Raw genomic sequence first — 22121 nt, 5'->3', positions numbered from 1 at the left:
AATTCTTGATTGTGCAAATAGTGGCTAATTTTAGATTGGTTCATCTCATCCTCTCATTGAGGCATGCTAGACTTGGACATGCCATGCGAATATCATTCGAGTGCATGCTTTGGTTTCGATTAAGCACGCATTTCATTGAATAATGATTCCTTTCTATTTTGTAAAGAATGCACCAATTATTGCCATGCAATCGATGTTTCATAATGCCGATGCCATGTATGCTAGTGAAGGCTATGGACTCAGAAAATGTATCTTTTTCTGATCTTTAATATCAATTGTCTTAATTTCATTATCACGAAAAAATCAATCAATCTCCTTCTCATCAAATAATCATATCTTCAATATCAATACGCTTCGTCTGTCCGTTGAACTTTATTTTTTATTTTTTATAATGCTAGATCTAGTTCTAGTCCTATCTATCAACATAATTCTCACCTTAACATGGCCGTTCAAATTAGCACAACTAAAATCAGGAAACTCTTTTAATAGTCCCAATGCATTAGTGCTGGTTTTCATGTCGGTTCTTCTCCTTAGTTCTCAATAGGTCACATCTAGTAATCACGACGTTTATCCGCTTGTCCAGAATCGCTTAAATAAATCCAATTCGAACCCACGGAATCCAATTGAGCCAACCAAAAGCAGCGCCAACTACCACCAAGGTGGTAGCTCAGTTAGAACGAGGCGTTTGCTTCCAACCAAGTGGTTTCAGATTCGAAATGCACGGACGTCGATTAAATTTGGGGACTGGATGCCCCACATCTGGACACGAGGTTTGGAAGCGCTATTCGTCGGCTGGTAGCCTGGGTGGTGCCAGGTGTGACGTACTCACACGGAGGGTCGGGTCGGGTAACCGAACCGGCCCATGGGTGGGGAGGGTATGAGTAAAACCGGCCGGGGTGCCCAACACACGGTCATTTATACCCGCATCAAACATTCTCCTGACAGGGTGGGGGCCTAGTGAGGGCTGCTATGCGGGGATGGGCTTGTCTCTTCCTCCCCTCTTCCTTTTTTTCTTTCAGCAAAAAAAAAAAAAGCAGCGCCAACTAACCTCCATCCACTTTTCTTTTTTTATAAATTTTTATTTATTGTTATTTTTTTTAACGGGTTAACCATACAATGTGTGTACGAACATACCTAATAAAATTAGAAAATACAAGCTCATGGAGTGTCTGAGGCAACTCTTCCTCTTCTGACCATAAGGTACTTTTCGAATGATTAGTCACATAAGTAGCCACTCAGTCGGCAGCCTTATTTGTCTCTCTAAATACATATTTAACTAGAAAGGCTTCACCATCTTTCGTCATCATCCACTTTCTTCTACTGCCTGAGACCATTGAACCCGGGACAAAGTCCCAAACATGTGGCCACCCTTCTCTTCCAGCCCATTCACTCCCATCCTTCCTTTTCTTGTTATCTGTTTTCCCACCCAAGGACTGATAAACAATTCAAACCTCTATCTTATACTTCCCCGTATTTTTCCTTCCCCTATATAAAAAAAGCCCCCTCTCCGCTTCGCACACCCCCGGCTCGCCACCCTCTCTTCCCCTTCCGCATTCACGCCATCCATGTAAAGAAACAGTAATCAATCGCTCAAGAAACGAAAACGGAAGTTCCATCTCTTCTCCTCTCGAGCGTCGATATATTATCTTATTTCATCAAAAATAAATCCATCTCTCGTTTGTTTATAAATTGAATCGATCAGCCGCTGCGGTTTTTAGGGTTTTGCTTCTAGGGCTTTCGGAGAGGCGAGGCCCGCCATGGACGACCTCGAGAAGGCCATCCTCTTAATCTACCAGCCGGGCGCCGCCGACCCGGGCCTTCGTGCCCAAGCCATGGCCTTCTGCGAACAGGCCAAGACCGACCCCTCCGCCCTCCTCCGCCTCTGCCTCGACCGCCTCCACCGCTCACCCCTCGTCCCCGTCCAGTTCTGGTGCCTCCAAGCCCTCCACGACGCCATCCTCCTCCGCTATCCTTCCCTGCCCCCCGCCGACCTCCCCCTCCTCCGCTCCTCCCTCCTCTCCCTCGCCTCCGACCACCCCCTTCCCCCTTCCTCCCCTCCTTTCCTCCGCAACAAGCTCGCCCAGGCCATCGCCGCCCTCATCCGCATCGAGTACCCCGCCCTCTGGCCCTCCCCCTTCCTCCAGCTTCTTCCTCGCCTCCCCTCCGCTGGCTCCCTCGCCGTCGACATGTTCGCCCGCCTCCTCGTGGTCCTCGACGACGACCTCCTCAGCCAGGACTACCCCCGCTCGCCCGACGAGGCCGCCGCCGCCTCCCGCGTCAAGGACTCCATGCGCCTCCAGTGCGTTCCCCAGATCGCTCGCCACTGGTTCGACGCCGTTTACCTCTACCGCTCCTCCGACCCCGCCCTCGCCGCTGCCGCCCTCGACACCATGAGGCGGTACGTCCCCTGGATCGACATCACCCTCGTCGTCAATGACGCTTTCTTCCCCCTTCTCTTCGATCTCATTCTCGCTCCTGGCTCCCCGGAGCAGCTGAGGTCTGCAGCCGCTGGTTGCGTCCTTGCCATCGTCTCAAAGAGAATGGACCCCCGCCCGAAGCTTGCCTTTCTCCGCAGTCTCCGAGTGAGCCAGGTGTTTGCTAACCCTGATCTCGTTCTAAAGCTTGCGACTTTGATAACTCGCTATGCGTCCGAGGCTCTGGAATGCCACAAAAAGTTGGGTTCGGAGGAAATCGAGAGGTCTTCCTCATTGGAGCTCCTTGAGGAGGCCTTGCCGTCGGTGTTCTACGTGATGCGAAACTGCGATGAAGTGGATTCCGGCAATGTGGTGGACTTCCTGTCGGACTATGTGTCTACCATGAAGTCACCATCACAGAAAGAGGTAGTCTACCTGGGACAGATATTAGAAGTGATTCGAGTGCAGATACGCTATGATCCGGCCTACAGAAGCAATCTTGACATCCCTGATAAGATTGGGAGGGACGAGGAGGACCAGATGGGCGAGCGCCGGAAGGAGCTGTTCACACTCTTCCGTAGTGTGTGCAGAGTAGCGCCCGATGTTACACAATTGTTTATCAGGAATCTGTTAGTTAATGTTCTCCCCTCTTCAGAAATGAATGTGGAGGAAGTAGAAGCTGCACTGACCTTGTTCTACCGGTATGGTGAGACGGTGAGTGACGAAGTAATGAGGACAGGTGGTGGGTTGCTGAGGGAGTTGATCCTGATGCTTCTATCAGCACGGTTCTCGTGCCATTCGCATCGCATGGTGGCACTCGTTTATTTGGAGACGGTTGCCAGGTACATGAAGTTTGTGCATGAGAATGTTCAGTACATACCTCATGTGCTGGCTGCTTTTCTGGATGAGAGGGGAATACACCATCAGAACCTCAATGTGAGCCAACGAGCTAGTTATCTATTCATGAGAGCCGTGAAGTTACTGAAAGCAAAGCTTGTCCCATATTTAGATAAAATTCTGCAGGCATGATTCTTCCTTTTTATAGTAATACACTATGCCCATGAAGTGCTGCTGCTTTTCAATTATTTCATACTATGTGTTTCATGAGTTTGCAGAGCCTGGAAGATACGGTAGCTCGGTTTACAAGTGTAGATTGGACGTCCAAAGAGCTGAAGTGCTCTGGTTCTGAAGATGGTAGTCAGACATTTGAGGTATAACTTTGCTAAGTTTGAAGGAGGCCGTTGTTGTGCTTTTGTGGAGCCAGTTCTTGTTATGTCAAATGCTATCTTCAACCTAAATAAATTCTGGACTTGCTTGACAGGCAATTGGACTATTGATTGGCATGGAAGATGTGTTACCTGAACAGCAATCTGAGTACTTGGCAGCATTGCTCAATCCTCTTTGTCAACAGGTGAAGTTGGATTTTCAGTGTGTCTCTTTCCCTCCCTCTAGTTGCTCTGGTACTTATGATTCCTTCTCCTGTTTTGTATTGGATAATCTATTCGATTATAACATGTGCTTGAAAAGTCCAGGTTCAAGCATTGCTTTTGGATGCCAAAGTACAGATGCTAGAAGAATCTTCGGCAAAAGTTATGATGCTTCAGCAGATTATTGTGGCATTGAACGCTCTTAGCAAGGTCTAGTTTCCATCTTTATGTGGTGATGCAACTTTGCTTTCATCCATTCGAAAATGTTCCTTTTTTGACTTGTAAGCCACATCTGATTTTGTGTATGAATTACTGATGTCTGCATTTGGATTCTTAGACTTCAAACTGGACTGTTTTCTTTTCACTTCCTATGTTTAATGCTTTAATCAGTTTATGCAACTTATCATTGTTAAGATGAATATTATATATTTTTTTTTTATGCCCAATGCTTACCATGTGCTGGTTTATGGATTAGGGATTTAATGAGCGGCTAGTTTCTGGTAGTCGTCCAGCAATCGGCATTATGTTTAAGCAGGTAAGTTGAGGCTGTCCATTAAATATTTCCAATAAATGCATAGATGTAATATAAGAATATGCCGATTTATTTATTAATTTTCATGGTATATAATGTTGCTTCTTTGCTCTTTATATACACACTTTACATTTATATTCACTAAAGTGATTATGCTGAGCTGGCTTGCTTTTTTACTATTGAAGCTAAATGAGGAATTTTGTGTCCTTCTTAATTGTCTTGCATATAACATGTCTAAATGTTTCTTTCCTCCCCTTATTTGATTTACAGACGCTGGAAGTGGTTTTGCAAATCCTTGTCACATTTCCAAATATCAAACCTTTACGGAAAAAGGTGGCCATCTGATTGTTATATGATTTTTCTACTTTTTCTTTTTTTTTTTTTCACTCTAAATTACTATCCTACCAGACTTATATAATATGTGCAAGTGCAGATTACCTCCTTTCTTCATCGCATGGTTGACGTTTTAGGAGTATCTATATTTCCATGCCTTCCTACGGCATTGAAACAGTTGCTTGTGGAGAATGAGGTGCTTCTTTATGTTATTCTTTCTCTCTCCCCAGTTTTGGAATCAGTAGATGATAGGTTGGGGATTCTGCATGTCTTTCCATCTCGGAATATTTTTTATTTGAAGCACATATACCTTTGGTTACATAATTATCTTTTTCTTTTGGCTTGTCATGTTGAAGCTCATGCTTATGTGGTTGGATATGTTTTGATGTGTTCATCTTCATTGTAATTCAGAAAAATTTCTCTCACTCAAAGTGATTTGTCATATTTTAATTAATTTCTAGCATATTTGAATATCATGAGAAAATCATATGGAAAATGGTTGATCCCGTTGTTGCACCCTTTAGTAAAATGATAGGCCTTATAAAAGTTAAAGGTGCAATAGATTATGAAACTACAAATCAGGCTTGATGAATCCCTCATATTTCCTCCAAGGTTCTTATTGAACATTAGATGGCATTTTGAAACAAAGTACATGTCAAATGGTTGAATAATTATCATTATTCTAACTATTATGTATAAAGATGAATCTAGCAGAGCATGGGAGGGGTGGGTGACCACCACCCATTGCTTAGGGACATCCGGGCTATGGTCTGTGGTAGGTTGGTTTTGCAGGCGAAGCATGTGTTTAGACCGGTAACCGAACTACGGATTGGGTAGCCTCTCATGTGGCCAATTACTTTGGGGATACTCTTTCGGTGGGGGAAACTGGGTTATCCGGTGCAATCCGGAAGTTATTATTCTTCGATTTTTTTAGATGTATCCGTACTCGTACTGTATGATACATCTGCTTTAGCAAAAAGAAAAAAAGATGAATTACCATACCTTGCCAACTACGATGGATATATGAAACATATTATGGGGTCACTAAAGTTGGGTGAATTTAATTGAAAAATTGATAACAAATGGCCAATTAAATTGTTTTAAGAAAATGATAACGAGTGGCAGGAATGAACTATGTTGAATTACTATATTACACCAAGTGTTGTGGATGGCTTTCTTTTATGATCAACTAGCAAATAATAGAGAAGATCCATTAAGAAAGCTTGTGATAGTACTAAAAGTACAATATGTCAAAGAATTTGTTGTAATTTGTATTTTGTAAAGGTGTTATGATGAGATTATAAAGGTGATTTCGATAGTCAACACTCGTTGCTTTGAGATAGTTGGGAATTGCACAATGAACTATGGATGATATTTCGGTGCTTGGGAAATTTATGAAAATTTATAGAGAAGGAATCCTCACAACCTTCCATTGATATGAGGAAAGCCTTCAATTGATTTATGTGAAATGTATTCGTAGTTGTTATGATTCGTAAGGGGTATTGATGGCATATTTGTATGCTTTCAAGTCATACAAGAAAAGAAAATAAAGAACTCATGGAAAAAAGAAATTAAAATGATTGTATATCCAACAAAATACAACTACTACCAAAAATTTCTCTGGATTGATTATAGCACAAGACTGCCCTAAAAAGGTTGGCAATTGTTGTTTGCAGCTTTTCTCTCGATTAGATTCCTCCCACGCCTTTTAAGTATTTCCTTATTCAACATTCACTAAGTGTCACATTAATACCATGTTCTTCAAGGCTCTGAACTAAACAATATACTTACTAAGGAAAGCTCTTAAAGATAGATAATGAACTACTATTTGTCGCTGTTCTGTACAATAAATTTAGCCAACAAAAATGCCTAACAATAACGGTTTTTCTTTATTTGGAAGATTTACAATCAGAAACAACTTTAAGAAGACAGTTTTGGTTTACCTTGTGAGCCCCTCCAATTCTCCGGTCAAATTTTCTACTTTTTCTTTCTAATGCAATTTGATTTTAGATGCTATGCTTTTGTGCAAGGTCCGCCGTACGGGCACCGGTCGGCATATCGGTGGCGGCCCATACCGTCCGGTACCGGTCCATACCGGTTTCGAATTGAATGCTAATCCGTACCGATCTCGGATTCAATGCTGATCCAAGCTGATCCCATACTGGTCCCATATCGATCCGTACCGGTCCTATACTGGTTCTCCAATGATAAGCTATTGGTACCGGATTCCACGTTGATCTGATACCGGTTCGAGGCCGGACCGGTATGTACCGGCCCGTACTAGCTGGTACGCACCGGTACGACAGACCATAATTTTGTGGAATTATTTTATTTTCAGTTTTTGGTCATTATTTTGCTGTTTAGTGGCTTTATATTGATGCAAAGCTGAGATTAGGATACTTGATCTCATATTTTGAGGGTTTGGATGAGTCTATAAAGCGGGAAATAACTTGAAAGTTCCACCTTTATATTAATTAACATGCTGTGCCCTTATTTAAGGGCCAACTAGTAGAAAATCAAAGAATAGAAGTGAAAATTGGTTGAGAGGCAGGCAGTCTACTTACAACCCCTAGCGACCATATGACCCATTCCCTTCAATTTCTCTTGATTCTTTCTTTCCTAGGTGAGCCACTTTATGGAAGCACATTTTGGGGTTGTCACTTATGAGGTTAGGTAAACGTAAACTAGCATGGTTCATTAAATTGAAAACCTAACGTCCATTAAGCCAATGAATATTATGTGCTTTCCAAAAAAATGATCTCCTGTGGTTCATCAAATTGAAAACACGACATTTATTATTCCAGTGATTTCTAGTATCCTAATTGCATTTAAATTGTTAATTTATACAGTTGTTTGTGTACAATATATTTTTACTTGCAAGTCATGTAATAAATGAGTGACATAAAAAGCTTTAAAATACATAAAAAGCCATTACAAGGGCACTTGTAGTAATGCTTCTACTATATTTCTTGCAAAAACATTTTATTAAGACAGTAAAATATAATAAAAATAAAAATAATTTTGGAGACCACTGTACCAGGGGTATACTAGTCATTTCAAAGTGTCCTATCAATACCCTTTCCCTGCTCCGAGCACGGTATGACACGTATCATGCCCATCCTTGGTTGATATGGGGCCAGTGTGTGGTATTTTGAGCCTTTCTCTAGTTGCATGAGCTCAAAACAGCTTAACCGATAAGATATGTCTCCTTGCTTATCCATCTTCCTTCCAGATTTGTATTAGGCATTGCTTGCGTTGAAAGTTGCTCCGATTGAGAATTTAATGCTAACTAATAAAAGTTTGATCAGGTTAAGTAGTGGATGCAAATTGTTTTTGGATTCCAATGTGGATTGTCTGCTTCACTTATCGGGACCTCCATCTTCGAAAGGAGGGACAAGAATTTGGGAGCTGTGTTAGCTACTCTCTCTCTCTCTCTCTCACACACACACACACACACACACACACAATGTTCCTTATAAGTCGCTAGACTTATGCCGCATGTTTTGCTGGTATATAAGCTAATCTTTAAACTTTGATCATCTTTTAAGGGCTACTTGGAATTTAAGTTAGAAGCTACATGATAATATTTGCCAAGCATAGCCTGTTTAGGGAATAAAAGGTCTTTATCAGCCAACACATTATCTTTCTGCTCTACTACACATAATAAAGCTACCATCATCTGCCTAACTTATTCGGAAGATTTTCATCTCTGCATTGGTCAGCTATAATCTAATTATTCAACTAGTTTTCTGGTGGGCAGCTCAAGATTCCTGAGCGTTTATTATGCATCATCTTCTTTTCCTGTTTGTACTGGCCTTTCCTCTTCCTCGCCTAAATATTTCAATATTTGAATGGAAAATAGACTTTTACAGGCTAGCGGACTATGTGATGAGCAACAAATTTTTTTTTCTAATTCATCGTGTGCAATGATATTGCATATAATGGAACAGTGGAAGACATCCTATTTATTACTCAGCACATCTCTGCTGGATCTTTAATGACTTGGTCTCTGATATTGTACTTTGACATTAGTTGCTAAAAACATTTCAAGTACATCCATTGACTTTATGAGCCTGTCTTCTTTGTAGAGTTGGGAAGTGGGCAATGGTTTGGTACTTTATTGTGTGGCTGTTATCTATACTAATGATACCTTTGTTATATCCTAGGCATGATGTTTTTGTTTGTGAAAGATGCATATTATTATGAGCTGTTCTATTTTGAGTTGATGTCACTTATTTTGACTCTGAACTCCCTATCTTGCAGCCGAAAGATATGGTGGATTTTCTTGTATTAATCAATCAATTGATATGCAAATTTAATACCTCCATGGGGTGCTTATTGGAGGTGATATTTCCAGCTATTGCAAGTAGATTATCTGCTATTCTTTCAAGTGATGCATTTCCGTCAGGATCTAGAGCCAATACTGAGGTATGGGTGTTTGGGCATGCTATATGATGATCTGTTTACCAAAATAAGGGCAAAAAGTAAAAAATTAATCACCAACTAACATGTGCATGCATGCTCAAAAAAAATAAAAATAATCAGAGCATGTATATTGGGAATGCCGGAAAATGTGGCTTTAATGTATATCCTTTTTGACGAATTGAAAATTAAACAGTCATGTTTTAATAGTTTTTGCAATACATATATATAAGGTCAAAATCTGAATAGCATGAAAAAATCTGTCACATGATATGTATACACCTCTAGAAATGGAGAATTTTCATGCATGTCCTCTGAAGAACCTAATTCGAATGCAGTACCTTTGTATAAGGACGAATATTCTCTTTTCTTTATTGGTTATCATTTATTACATATGCCATTTTCCCCTTAAAATTATGTTGCATATTAATGATCATGAATTGAAATGGGTGTTTGGACATGCTATATGATGACTTGTTTACCAAAATAAGGGCAAAAAGTAAAAAAAGATTCACCGACTAACATGTGCACGCATACTCAAAAAAAAAAAATCAGAGCATGTATATTTGGAATGTCGGAAAATGTGGCTTTAATGTATATTCCTTTTGACGAATTGCAAATTAAACAGTCATGTTTTAATAGTTTTTGCAATACATATCTATGAGGTCAAAATCTGAATAGCATGAAAAAATCTGTCACATGATATGTATACACCTCTAGAAATTGAGAATTTTCATGCATGTCCTCTGAAGAACCTAATTCGAATGCAGTACCTTTGTATAGGGACGAATATTCTCTTTTCTTTATTGGTTATCATTTATTACATATGCCATTTTTTCCTTAAAATTATGTTGAACTCATGAATATCAACATCTGGTTGCTTTAGAAGTATTACATACCATGGTTTGCGTACCAATGTGTAGCCTCATACCAAGTGTACCGTACTGTATCAATATCGAATGGAGACTCCGTAACTGAGTCTTGGTATGTCGAACCAACCTCCGTATCAGGTGTACTGACTTTGTATTAGCATGGTACTCGTACAAATCCAGTACCGAGATGGCGAACTTTGCTATGTACATTTGTATATTTATAAGCATGACACTAAAAATATTATTTCCTATACTATGCTTTAAAAGTAACCAGTCTAATAGGCAATTGTTGCAAATCCGATGGGGAAGATTTATTTATGTTTTATATGATTTATATGGAGTTTGATTGTTGTCTATCTACTCATGTGATTATTATGATAATAATAACTTAAGATAATATAACTGCATTAATGCAACATTATTTTGTTGCCATTAGAGAAGTATGTGGTTGGTATCGTTTAGGAAACAGAAATTATTAATACGTATTTATTTTCTCTACATATGGAATGCTGAAACCAAGCTCAATTAAGGCAATAAGGAAATGCATAAGACTTGTGCGGCATGTATAAACTGAACTAACAAAATAAATAAAAAAAGTAGACATTTAAATAATTAACTGATAAAATAATTAAAGTTATGATCAACCTTTCTGGTGCAAATATAGAGCAAGCATGCTTGTTTTTAATGCCTAAGCTTTAATTTCAGTGTCCTGCATCTATGCTCCATCATAAACAAAATCTTCATCTCATTTTTCTTCCCAACTAATATGAAAAGAGAATCCTTGGTCCCATTATACACAATGCCAATGTATTAACTGTTGCAATCCATATGAATGTGCTCGCTCGCACAGCAACCTTGGCTGCTGTTTAAAATTTTTTAGGCTCTTAAACAACAACACTGCAGGTGCTCCATTGTGCAACATGCTTGTTGCTTTAGTTTGTTAACCATATACCTTCAGGCTTATGCCTTAACCTGTCAAGTGTTTGAATCGTACGTGCCCTTATCTATTACATATCAATTACATTAGCCTAAACTTGCGCAAACCAGGCTTGGCCCATTGACCCGGCTGGACTGATTTTTGTTGGGCTTGGGCTGGGATTTTCGGCCCATCGGATCAGGCCGAGTTTCCATTTTCAGGCCCAACAAAGTTCAGGCCGGGCTTGGGCTTAGTGTTTTTAACCTGGCCTACCCCAATCCGACCCAAAAAGTATTATATATATATATATATATATAATTTTATTATATTTTTTATTTAAAAAGTTGTAAAAAGAAAAATAATAGGGGGGTCCGAGGGAGAATCCTAATCCCTAACCCTAAAGTCCCCATTCCTTTCTCCAATCCTCCTCCCTTTTCCCCTCTCTCCCTCCATCCTTTCCCCTTTTCTCGCCCCCCCCACTTCTCATGGTTGCCCTTCGCTTCTCTCTCTTTGCCCCCCATTTCACTGATCTCTCCCTCTCCTCTCTTCTCGGTTGGGCCTGTAGGGTTGGATTTGGGCCCCAAAATTTCTTGTCGGGCCATGCTCGGGCCTAAGTTTTGTTTTTGGTTGATATGGGACCTAGGCCTGGCTGAACCTGGTTTGACACGATAGATGCTCAGGTCTATAACTTCCTATCCACCTAGTCATCATTGTTGAAAGAGGATTAAACTATCTAGTTTGTGCTATCATAATTGCAACTACTTCTTAGGTTTTTGTCAAAAAAGAATACCGATATTCACTTAACCTCCTTTTGCCTAGCATCACCATATTGACTGTTGATAGCTTTACGTACTATGATTGTTCATAGGTCTGATATTTAGGCAGGTCATGATTATCCGTTAACTTGATGCTTGGGGACAACAACCTACTAACTTAGTTTACACCTCATTTTCCTATTTAGTAGTCTCATGTTTGATCCCATTGCTTAAGGGGATTTCAAGCATGGTCATGGTGTGAGTCAGGCATGGGTGGGCACATATGAATGGCTCTTGTTGAGCAGGGGTAGGGTGGCATTCGACATAGGCTGGTGAGAACGGTGCGAGTTTGGGCTTGTACGCCTAGTGTGAGTTAGCCTATATGACCTTTTATGTAGCGTTGGTTCATGGGCCTTTCCATCCACACAAAAAGGGCCACAAATAACAAACATTCTTCATATGGATATCTTTGTTCTTTTGCTTATCTATATGTTGCAGTTTTAACAATAACATGCACTATATAACAGGAAATCCAGAACATTGAATGTTGTTGTTTGCTTTAGCTAACTTGATTACTTCTGTTTACTTTGTCATCCTTGCAATCTTGTTTGTGAGAGCTGATAAAAGCATGTTTGGAATTTTGCCTTAAATGCTCATTCTAATAAAGATGGACATGACTCAAGTTTTTTCTTGTTCTGAACCTTATTCGTCATGTCATTGATAACACAATAATTTTAGTCGAAATCATAGCCAGAATATTTTAGTAAAAATCTCCTAGACTAGCTAAAATATGTTGAATTCAGAACATCTAACCTTAGATTGATTTATAATCAATTTTGGCTGGAACTAAACTAGGTTAATCTTAAAGTTCTGTAAAAACAAAATGTGGGTAGCAATTTGCTTGAATAAACACATCTTCTCACCATCCTATGCTTAGCAAATACACATGGAACACTTACATAATAAATGAGATGAGGACACAAAGTAGGTTGGATTTTATGGCTAGTGCATATCTTTTGTGGCATTGTTTCCTAGAATTTCACTTCCTACTTTCATGAATTCTAAGTCATGTTGATACCTGAAGAGTGCAGAAGTGTTACTGTGTAGTTATATCTCGATAAACCTAAAATCTTGTTTATTTTTGTTCTTACTTTTCATTTTTTTTCTACTGTCTTTTTTTTTTGACAAAATGAAAACTGAAAATTGTGATACTGCTTGACAAATTTTATCTGAGCTGCATGTTGAAATCCTGGCATTTACTAGGAGTTATTAACATTGTTTCCTTGTAAAAATCCTATTGACGAACTCAAAGTCAAGTGTTTTTCTTTTCCTTTGCAACTTTAAAATTCATAAAGGGCATTGGTTACTTACCATGATACATGCCTTCTTGACTCTCCTAGGAATTACGTGAACTGCAAGAACTGCAGCGAACATTATATACATTTCTGCATGTTATGGCGACCCACGATCTTTCTTCAGTTTTTCTTGCACCAAGTTGTAAGGTGTATTTGGATGCTATTATGCATGTGCTCTTGTTAGCTTCTTGCAGTCATAAGGATATGCTTCTTAGGAAGGTGAGAACTACAGTAACATTTTCTGCTTTAACTTTTTCAATTCCTTTCTATTTCTGCATGTTCTAACCTCATTTCATTTCAAGCAAATTTTTCAGCTGTGCGTGCAAATTTTTGTAAAACTTATTAAGGATTGGTGCACCAACTTTAGTGGCGAAGATAAGGTACCTTGCATTCTATCTATCTTTGTAAGCATATCAACCTGATATATATATATATATATATATATATATATATATATATATATATATATATATATGTACATATACATATATGTACATATATATATGTATATGTACATATATATATGTATATGTACATATATATATGTATATGTACATATATGTATACACACACACACACACACACATATATATATATATATATATATATATATTCTCAATTGACTACTTGATTGCTTCATTAAGGATTTTCTACAATTTTTTCAGGTTTCTGGTTTCCGGAGCTTTATAATTGAGAAATTTGCAACTGAATGCTGCTTATATAGTGTTCTGGACAAGTCATTTGACTTCCATGATGCAAATACTGTAAATCCTTCATCTATTTACTCTTGAAACCCTCTAATTTTCATGCCTATAGACACTGCACGCATGCTGGTTTTTTGAGTCTCTTATGAAGGCTAAGTTGTAGTGTTTTGAGCAAGTCTAAATATGCCAATGTTAGATAGGTCAGCGTTTAATCACGGGATGGTGGTGAAAAGGGCAAGCAGAAGCAGAGTTTCATTGATATTCTCGAGAAGAACTTTCTTGTCGCATTGTAACTGTTAAATTGGAGGAAGAAAATAACATTACAGCTGAAGATCAAATGGGAATAATGGGATGTTTCGTTTTAGTTCTTATTGTTAAATGTTCTAGGAGCAGTAGATATAATTTAGGATTCGACTATATCATAAAGTTGGACAGCTATAAATTTTGAGGCATGGTTTGTGGGTTGAATATGACTTAGGCATGTGCATGTACTTGTTTTGAAGCTTTTTTAGTTTCTGCAACTTTTGTTTTCAAGCTTTTGTTAAGCTTGCTCGTAATGCTGCTAAAGAATCGGGTCATGCTTTGCTTACAGATATAGCGCTAAAGTTTGGGTCAGATTAGGTATTGACAAATTTAGAAGCAGCAGTTTTGTTGGATTACCTAAAATGTTGACTTGTTTGGCAACTAATATATTTTGTTCTCAGTTTGTTTCAGTAACTCCATATATGGGCCACACCAGTTAATTTCATAGTATTTTATTAGATTTTTTAAAGGTTGCCTCTTTTTTCTTTACATTTCTACCTTATGATTGTGGGTATGGTCTTGAGTGCTGAAGAAGATCCAGATGACTACTCCCCCTTACCATTGGATAAAGAAACAAAAGTTATTGCTTTCACTCAGTTTCAGCTCATGATTAGCTGTTGGAGATTTTTTCTGATTAGGATTTTAGTTCTTTTGGGATAATATACTTAACAAACAATGATCTTTTTTAAATGGATGGATGTTCCAGAATCCTCAAAAATCATTTAATTTTGCATTTGGGATTGGATTCTCTTGTTAATGTTTTCCTGGGGAGTTGCTTTAATATAAACTTATTTAAGTTTTCAAATGGCCATGCATTTTCTACGGTTCTATCCACTTTGCATACTAGTTGCAAGTCCCATGTGATCCTCCATGCTCTAGTTTTGTCGACATGGATGAATCTGAATTTTGAATAGTTGTAAGAAAAAGTAAAGAACATGTTATTCATGTGTTGTTATTTCCAACCTCTTGTTTCCCTCCAATAAAATCACTGTTTGGGTTCTGATGTTTGGATGGCTGCTTGTTAATTGTGTTTTCCTTAGTATCAGTTGCATTCAGACTGATTTAATGGTACACTTTCTCTTTTTAACAGCTTGTTCTTTTTGGAGAAATTGTACTGGCTCAGAAGGTCATGTATGAGAAGTTTGGGGATGATTTCATTATTCATTTTCTGTCGAAAGGTCTTCCAGCAGATCATTGTCCACGAGATTTGGTGGAACAATACTATCAAAAGCTGCAGGTATGAAAACTTGCGCTGACGTGCTATTCTTGGTCATCCCTGAAAATGATATTTCTACCATGCACGGTGAAGAAGTGCAAGCTGTTTAAGAACAGAGGGAATGCATTGCATAATCTGAAAGAAGACCAAAAATTTTTAAGTTGAGACTTCTATTTACAATTCTCTATTGTTTAAATGTGACCCACTTGTCTAGATTTGGAGTAAAGGAAGTCTCTAAAACTGCTCTTTAAGTGGTTCTTCTAATTCTCCTTGAATCTTGCCGAGGAATTTGGAATTCCTGACGATTTATTTTGTGACCTACCATATTGTAGCGTAACTAACTGCTGGATACTGATTTTGCTGGATTTATAGTACACTCACTGTTCCAGAACTCTTTGCCTCTTTTTCAACAGGGAAATGACATCAAGACTCTGAAATCCTTTTATAAAACTCTAATTGAGAATTTGAGACAGCATCAGAATGGAAGTCTTGTTTTCAGATAGCATCATGGTATATCGTTGTATCCGTAGAAGGAGTTACTGTTATCTTAAGAGTAGTTCTCTAAATTTCTTCAGGGAGTGACTTGTTTGTCAAGTGCAGGTAGCTCTTTTGGTTCTTTTTATCTCAATAGAGTTCTTATTAGCCCAAGGATGATTTTTTGGGTGTGCTTATATTACTAATCCTTGCAGGGCAATTTTTCTGTGTACATGATGCTGCAATATTCTTTGAGGTGAGAAGCTAACTTCAGCCTCACTATTTTACCTACACATGTGAAATTATATACATCACTTTTGACTTTTTTTTATACTAGCAATCAGGCATGTGCAACGCACATTTAAAAGAAAAAAATGGAAATAAAATTTCAAGTTACATTTTATATGAACTGCAAAAGTATTATTCAAATAAAAATTTTTATTTTCAAAAAAATAATTATTAAGAAATAGGATTTGACTTGGAAGAAATATTTTCTTATTTTTACCAGAGTTTGTTTTCAGAAGAAATCCAAATCATTTTATCTTTTCTCAGATTCTTCTTTTTCTAAATTGATTTTGAAAAATAGTCCCAAATATGCTTTGATTTGGAAGATATATTTCAGTCTTTGTATTAGGTTGGATTTCAAAAGCAATTCAAACCATATTTTCTTTTCTAAACATCCAGAATTTAGAGAGAGAATAAGTTGTATATTATAGAAAGCTGGGAGGGCATTTTTGGTATAAAATGACGGACAGAATCAAGAGGTAATATTCCTTGATTACAAAATAGTCATTTTCATAAATAGTGTGTATGACAAGTTGCTCTTGATTTTTGAACTTAACATGCAATTGGATCATTTTTTAAAAGTGTTCATATTTGGTTTTAAACTCTCGATATTGTGTTTGCCTGGCATTTGAAGTTGCTAGAATTTCAACGGGTATTGGTGTTGCTTGTGCTTGAGGTTTGATATCTGCATAAGAATGGACATTCGAAGGGGTTGGATATGCTATTATGGTTTCATGTTTGTCTCTGTTCAAACATAAACATTAGATTTTCAGAAATGACTTGAATATGGGATGTGGGAATGCTGAACTTTAAGCTCTTCAGGTTTCTGCATGTGCATCTGAGAGGAGTGCTATTAGTTGTAAAAGCCTTTTCCTTCTTTCTAAATCACCTCTTTCTGCAATTCTAGGAGAATCTTCAAGGGTTGCCTACTCAATGCTTGAGCTTCATGTGCATAACCAATAAGGCCAGTCTTTGTACCCACCAATTGGCTTCTGAGGTTTCATATAGGCCGTACTCTTGCCCAAACTTGCCTAGCTTGGAATTCAACCAGTTATATACAAGGTTGCCTTTGGGTGCTAAGAGCCATTGGGATAATATTCTAAAATTTGATAGTATTTACCTTGATTGTTACAGTCATCCTCATCCTTATATAGTAGCGCTTGCTGTTTAAAGTTATTAAACGTGATATAGCATAAAGTTTGTTGAGTCATAAAATCATTTAATGCACTGCAATGTTCGCTAAAGCTTCTTGGAATGAATTTAGTATTCATGCTCTATTGAATTGAAAAATGATGTCTTATTTGGTTACAGAACATTTTAAACGAGTGTTAAGAGTTCATGATTTTATTTTTCATTCTATTTTATCCATTCCTGTGATTAAGATACATGTTGTTTTCCCCCAGAACCTTATGCATACCTAATCTGTTTGTATTTCTTGCATCGGTCATATGACTTTCGTGGGATACTGCCTTAGACATTCTTGTTGTTATATGCATGCAGATGTATATTTGCGGGGTTGCGGTCTTTCAATAGGCAATATAACTTTCTGTCAGGTTGGTGCTCCGTGAGTGTAAATTTGGGATGCAAGGAGCAATGCTGTATATTTCTTCCATCCTCCATGAGGAACCAATTGATTTTGTATACTTTATCTCTTTTATTTTGCAATTTTCAAGCCAATTCTGTTTCATAAGTTCAGAGTTTCAGACAGCCAGAAATATTAGTTACTAGAATATGGAGTCTGCGAAGACAACAGAAGATGAAGAAAGATTTTGCACTCGTCTGGCTGGCAGTCTGTGCCTTGGGTTGATCCTTGCATCTCAGGATCATTATCCAAGAATTCCTACAAATTCCCAAACATAATGGGTGGTGATTTTTTTAGTTGCATGATGTGGATTCATTGTATAAGTGAATGGTGGAGATTTTTTTGATTAATATATCTTTTCTTTGTTGATGCTACATTGGATGGGCACCCCATGAATGTATTTCAAGTCATGCCTCAATTTTCTATCCCGTAGGCGTCTGAAATTTTTGCATGATGCAATAACCATGTCGTCGTGATGTTGTATGCAGGAATAGGATTTTGCTGCGCTGCACTTCCACAAACTATACATTCTATCTTCGCGTGTGAATGGTTTCACTCTCTTGGTAAACTAAGTGGGAAGGTGTGGCCGGTGGGCGCATGGAAGTCGATGCCATTTATTTGCTCTTGCCAAGACGGATATCTTGAGCTTTCACGCAAAAGTAGGTAAGAGATTTCTGAAGATTCGTTGCCTGACGAAGTCAGCCCCTGTGGACTTACAGCCTTATGTGTGGAGGAATGATTGTATGGCTGGTGGGAGTCAGAAAGGAATCCTTCTTCTTATACATACAAATATTATACAGCCAATAGGAGGCATGGAAAGGAATCTCCAGTGAAGCATCAGAACTTTTTGTTCTCTGACTTCATTCAAATTTTTATCCCACAGCGGCCGGGAGAATTTTTCCTTTTTACTTTTGGTCTCTTGAAAGCTGGTTCTGGAATTAGTGGATACCAGGTGGGTGCGATCTGATTGATCGAGGCCCACAGATGATCTGTGTGCTGCATGGCCCATCAGATGTGATATATGTGGATGTGGCAGCAAGAAGTACTCCTCGATTTGACAAAATAACCAACAACTGGAGCAATAGAGCCGTGATGAGCAAAAGGTTAGTTGAGGAGGAACGGCTTGTGTTCAACTTCTCTTGTTCTGGCCGACAGAAAATTAAGAGTTCTCCGGTCCAGTTGATCAGGTTTTGGGGATTATGCGGATGCGTACGGTAGTATTGCCAACCGAAAGGGAAAATGATTGACAAGATGACTCCACTAGTGGTGTGGACAATTGACTTCCATGTTGCTTGCATCAGCAACAGATTAATGGTCGGAATAAGTTTGAAGGGTCTAAATTGCTGGCCCAAATATTGGACCCAAACTAAGATTTTATAGTTACTCCTGAAATTCTCCAACCATCCTACGAATTGATTATTCCTCATAAAGAGTATAAGAAGCATATTTTGTCTCCGCATTAAATCAAGAACAAAAAGAGGGATTAAAAATCACTAATTTTTTTAGAGCCATTGAACCGGCCCGGCCAAAAATTATAGCTATATGCATTATATGGATAGAAAGCAATTAACTAAAGAGTTTAAGATGCAATGTTCTGCGATATATATGCGCGCGTGTGTATGTATATATTTATATGGATGTGGAATAATGCTGTCTTCGGTGCATGCAAATAAAATTTTTCAGACACAGAAAAGATCTTTTGTATGGGTGTGTATATATATACATATATATATATATATACATATATATATATATATATATATATATATATATATATATATATATATATATATATATACAGATATATATATACATATATATATGAATGCATGCATACATTTATATATCTATGCGTATGTGTAATAATACCGTTTTTTTTGTTTACGCAAATAAAATTTTCTAGACACAGGAAAAATCTTTTGTACGTACTGGCTCTTGTGAAGCCATTCTGTCCACAAGTAGTGCCACTTTAATTTAGCAGTCACGTTTTTCTAAGGTGCATTGCTTAAACGTCATAAAAGAGCAGATTGGGAGATCGGATGATATCATATGCTTCAACGCAAGCGGAAGATTTTCTGGCTACAAGGTATTAGTTTTCCTGCCACATGCAATGGAAATAGAATTTGCAGATTGCTTAACGTCCTACCTGTCAAGAAAAGGGTGTAACTTTGAAAGAATGTTTCATGCAATGACCAAGTCACAAACTTTAGTGCAGCCTCCAATGGATGCGAACTGAATCAAATCACCGGATTTGCAGGAAGTAAAAATTACCAGCAGCGGAACTCCATGGGGTTTTCCATGGAGAAATCGTCTGCAGAACCTCCTCCTCTGTTAACCACAGCGCACATGCATGTATGCATGCGTGTGCACACACGAGTAGGAAGGAGAGAGAGAGAGAGGGGGAGAGAGAGAGAGACAGAGGGAGAGAGAGAGAGAGATGTTGGATCACCTTGTTTCATTTCTAAACTGGGAGTAAGATAAAGATGTGTACTCTTAAACCATAGTTATTACTCTGTTCCTCATCCAAATATCAAATATTTTGTTTTTAATGGAAAACCGGTAGTGATCTCATTTTTGAGTTTTTATTGGACTCAGAAATTTTCATAAAGTTGGTCCTCAGAGATGACCTAAATGTCGTGAAAATACTGGAGTTGTTGCTTTATTTTGCGGCTATAGTTTTCCTCACCTACCCATTGATGTCGACCTTGTACCTTCCTTATATCAACTGATATTGATTTAAAGCGGGGAGAAGATTAGAAATTTGTTCGAAAATGTCTTAGAAAGAGACTAATATAAGGAGACAGAAATATCTTCAATAATTTTACATGAAGGAGAAGGCAGTATGTATAAGCTAAAAAGATTAGTGAAAAGATTTGATCTTCCATGGAGGCATTGAAGAGTTCTGCGGACCAATTCAAGACATTTAGAAGAAATTGTTTGTACTTTTTGTACTTTGGCAGTGCAATAAGTTCTTCGTTTCACCATTTCGACCGTGAGTTTTCTTTTTTACCTGAATAACTTTTTTTGAAAACATAATGTCGGAAAAAATAGTTTTGGTATATTTGGTTGACCATGTAAAAGTAACATATTCTAGAATGACTTATTTAATTGGGCATCTAGTTTCATAAAAAAATTGTGTGAATTATTATCTTAATAAAGAAAAAACTTTATACATGGATTTTGATGGCTTAAGGGTAGTTTTGGAAAAAAAATTGAATTCCCAACTTATAGAAAAATAGCTTTTTTATATCATTCATAGATTTTTCTCTTCCATAAAACATAAAAATCTTATTTCCATAGAAATACTGCTTTTCTATCTCTCTCGTTCGAAAACTTCATCTAAATAAGAGGTTTTTCTTTATTTTTTCTGTTGGTTATACTTTTCCTCTTCTATTTTGCAAACTAAACGAGTCTTGAATGTTTTTAAAGTCTCACACAGATCATGTAAATATGTATGTCAGCCAGCTGTACGAAGCAGACTAGAACTTGTTTTTGGTGCAATTTTAGTTGCAGACGTTGACTGAAACCAAAGATATAAATAACTTCTGAAGGAAAGGCAGGCAATAACTAAATCACTTCCTCCACTTCTAGGTCATACGTACTTCCATACTAAGGTATAACACACACAATAAGAAAATTTTTTCACTGTGAACACAGTTAACTAACGTACCCCGTTGCACCAATGCATGAGGCAACATCTTTTATCCTATATTCCTCTCAAAAACATCTTTTATTCTATATGCATCAAGTTAACCCTGCGGGGTCCTTGAACTTTCACAACCTACATTCATTAGCCATTTCTAGAAAGAAATTAATTATATTCAGAATTTGTAACTAGACTTTGATACAGAATCTTATATTAATGTTTGCACCTTTCTAATGCCAGAGAAGCTACAGTAGAATTTCATGAATTTATAAGAATCAAGACTAAGAATTTCTTAGAATCAGATTCATTGTTTCTCATTGTTAAGATTGTTACCTTACTAAAGAAATGAAGGAACCCTAATCCCGTAGGACCCTCCGAATCATGTTTATATATTTGAGAGGGTTAAGGATAAAGATAGACGTTCATTAGTCAAATAGATTGGTCATGATTTCACCTGCCATGGTTTAATACTTAAAAAAAGAAAAAAAAGATCATGTAACTATTGCATTTGATATGACTATTTCATAGAAAATCAGATGGCAGGCCAACTACAGCTTTAGAAATCTAATCCCTTGCTAACTGTAATCTTGACTACATGTAGCAGTAGTTGTTTTCAAAAGATCGATCGGCAGAATATACAAACACCACAACTTAATTAAGAATGAAGTTTTAAGAGGGTCTCTATTATCGAAACCTCAGACTACTGGACCGAGGGCATTACCGTTGGTACTGAAGAATATTTTCTGAAATACAATTTCTTCCTTTACGCACCTTATACTAATTCTCTCTCAGGATAGCATCTGATGGCGATTCATAATCATCATGGTGGCTGACGGCATTGTCTGTGTGAGAGCTCAATTGCTCATTTTCTTTCAGATGCACTTC

General features: G+C 37.8%; 1 protein-coding gene across 3 annotated transcripts; it reads left to right on the top strand.

The window, feature by feature from the left end:
• The first annotated feature begins 1518 nt into the window (after positions 1–1518).
• Positions 1519–18211, top strand: LOC103716299 (exportin-T-like). Of its 3 annotated transcripts, XM_088711345.2 has the most exons (16): positions 1519–3437; positions 3530–3625; positions 3736–3825; positions 3947–4051; positions 4317–4376; positions 4644–4706; positions 4807–4902; positions 8970–9134; positions 13072–13245; positions 13341–13406; positions 13692–13790; positions 15124–15270; positions 15663–15849; positions 15939–15979; positions 17509–17561; positions 18079–18211. In XM_088711345.2, exons 1-13 carry the CDS (start codon positions 1758–1760, stop codon positions 15750–15752), a joined length of 2931 nt encoding a protein of 976 aa, XP_088567471.2. In that variant the 5' UTR covers positions 1519–1757; the 3' UTR covers positions 15753–15849; positions 15939–15979; positions 17509–17561; positions 18079–18211. The 3 variants fall into 3 exon arrangements, with proteins under 3 accessions (XP_088567471.2, XP_088567472.2, XP_038990283.3); XM_088711346.2 differs by lacking the exon at positions 17509–17561 and having other exon boundaries at positions 18079–18189; XM_039134355.3 differs by lacking the exon at positions 18079–18211 and having other exon boundaries at positions 17509–17964.
• The last annotated feature ends 3910 nt before the right edge of the window (positions 18212–22121 follow it).

The sequence above is a fragment of the Phoenix dactylifera genome, chromosome 15 (assembly GCF_051530095.1).
Source record: "Phoenix dactylifera cultivar Ajwa chromosome 15, Ajwa_hap1_PhDact_Kaust_v1.1, whole genome shotgun sequence".
NCBI lineage: Eukaryota > Viridiplantae > Streptophyta > Magnoliopsida > Arecales > Arecaceae > Phoenix > Phoenix dactylifera.
Note: the sequence above shows the minus strand (reverse complement) of the source record. Positions and strands in the feature narration are given on the sequence as shown.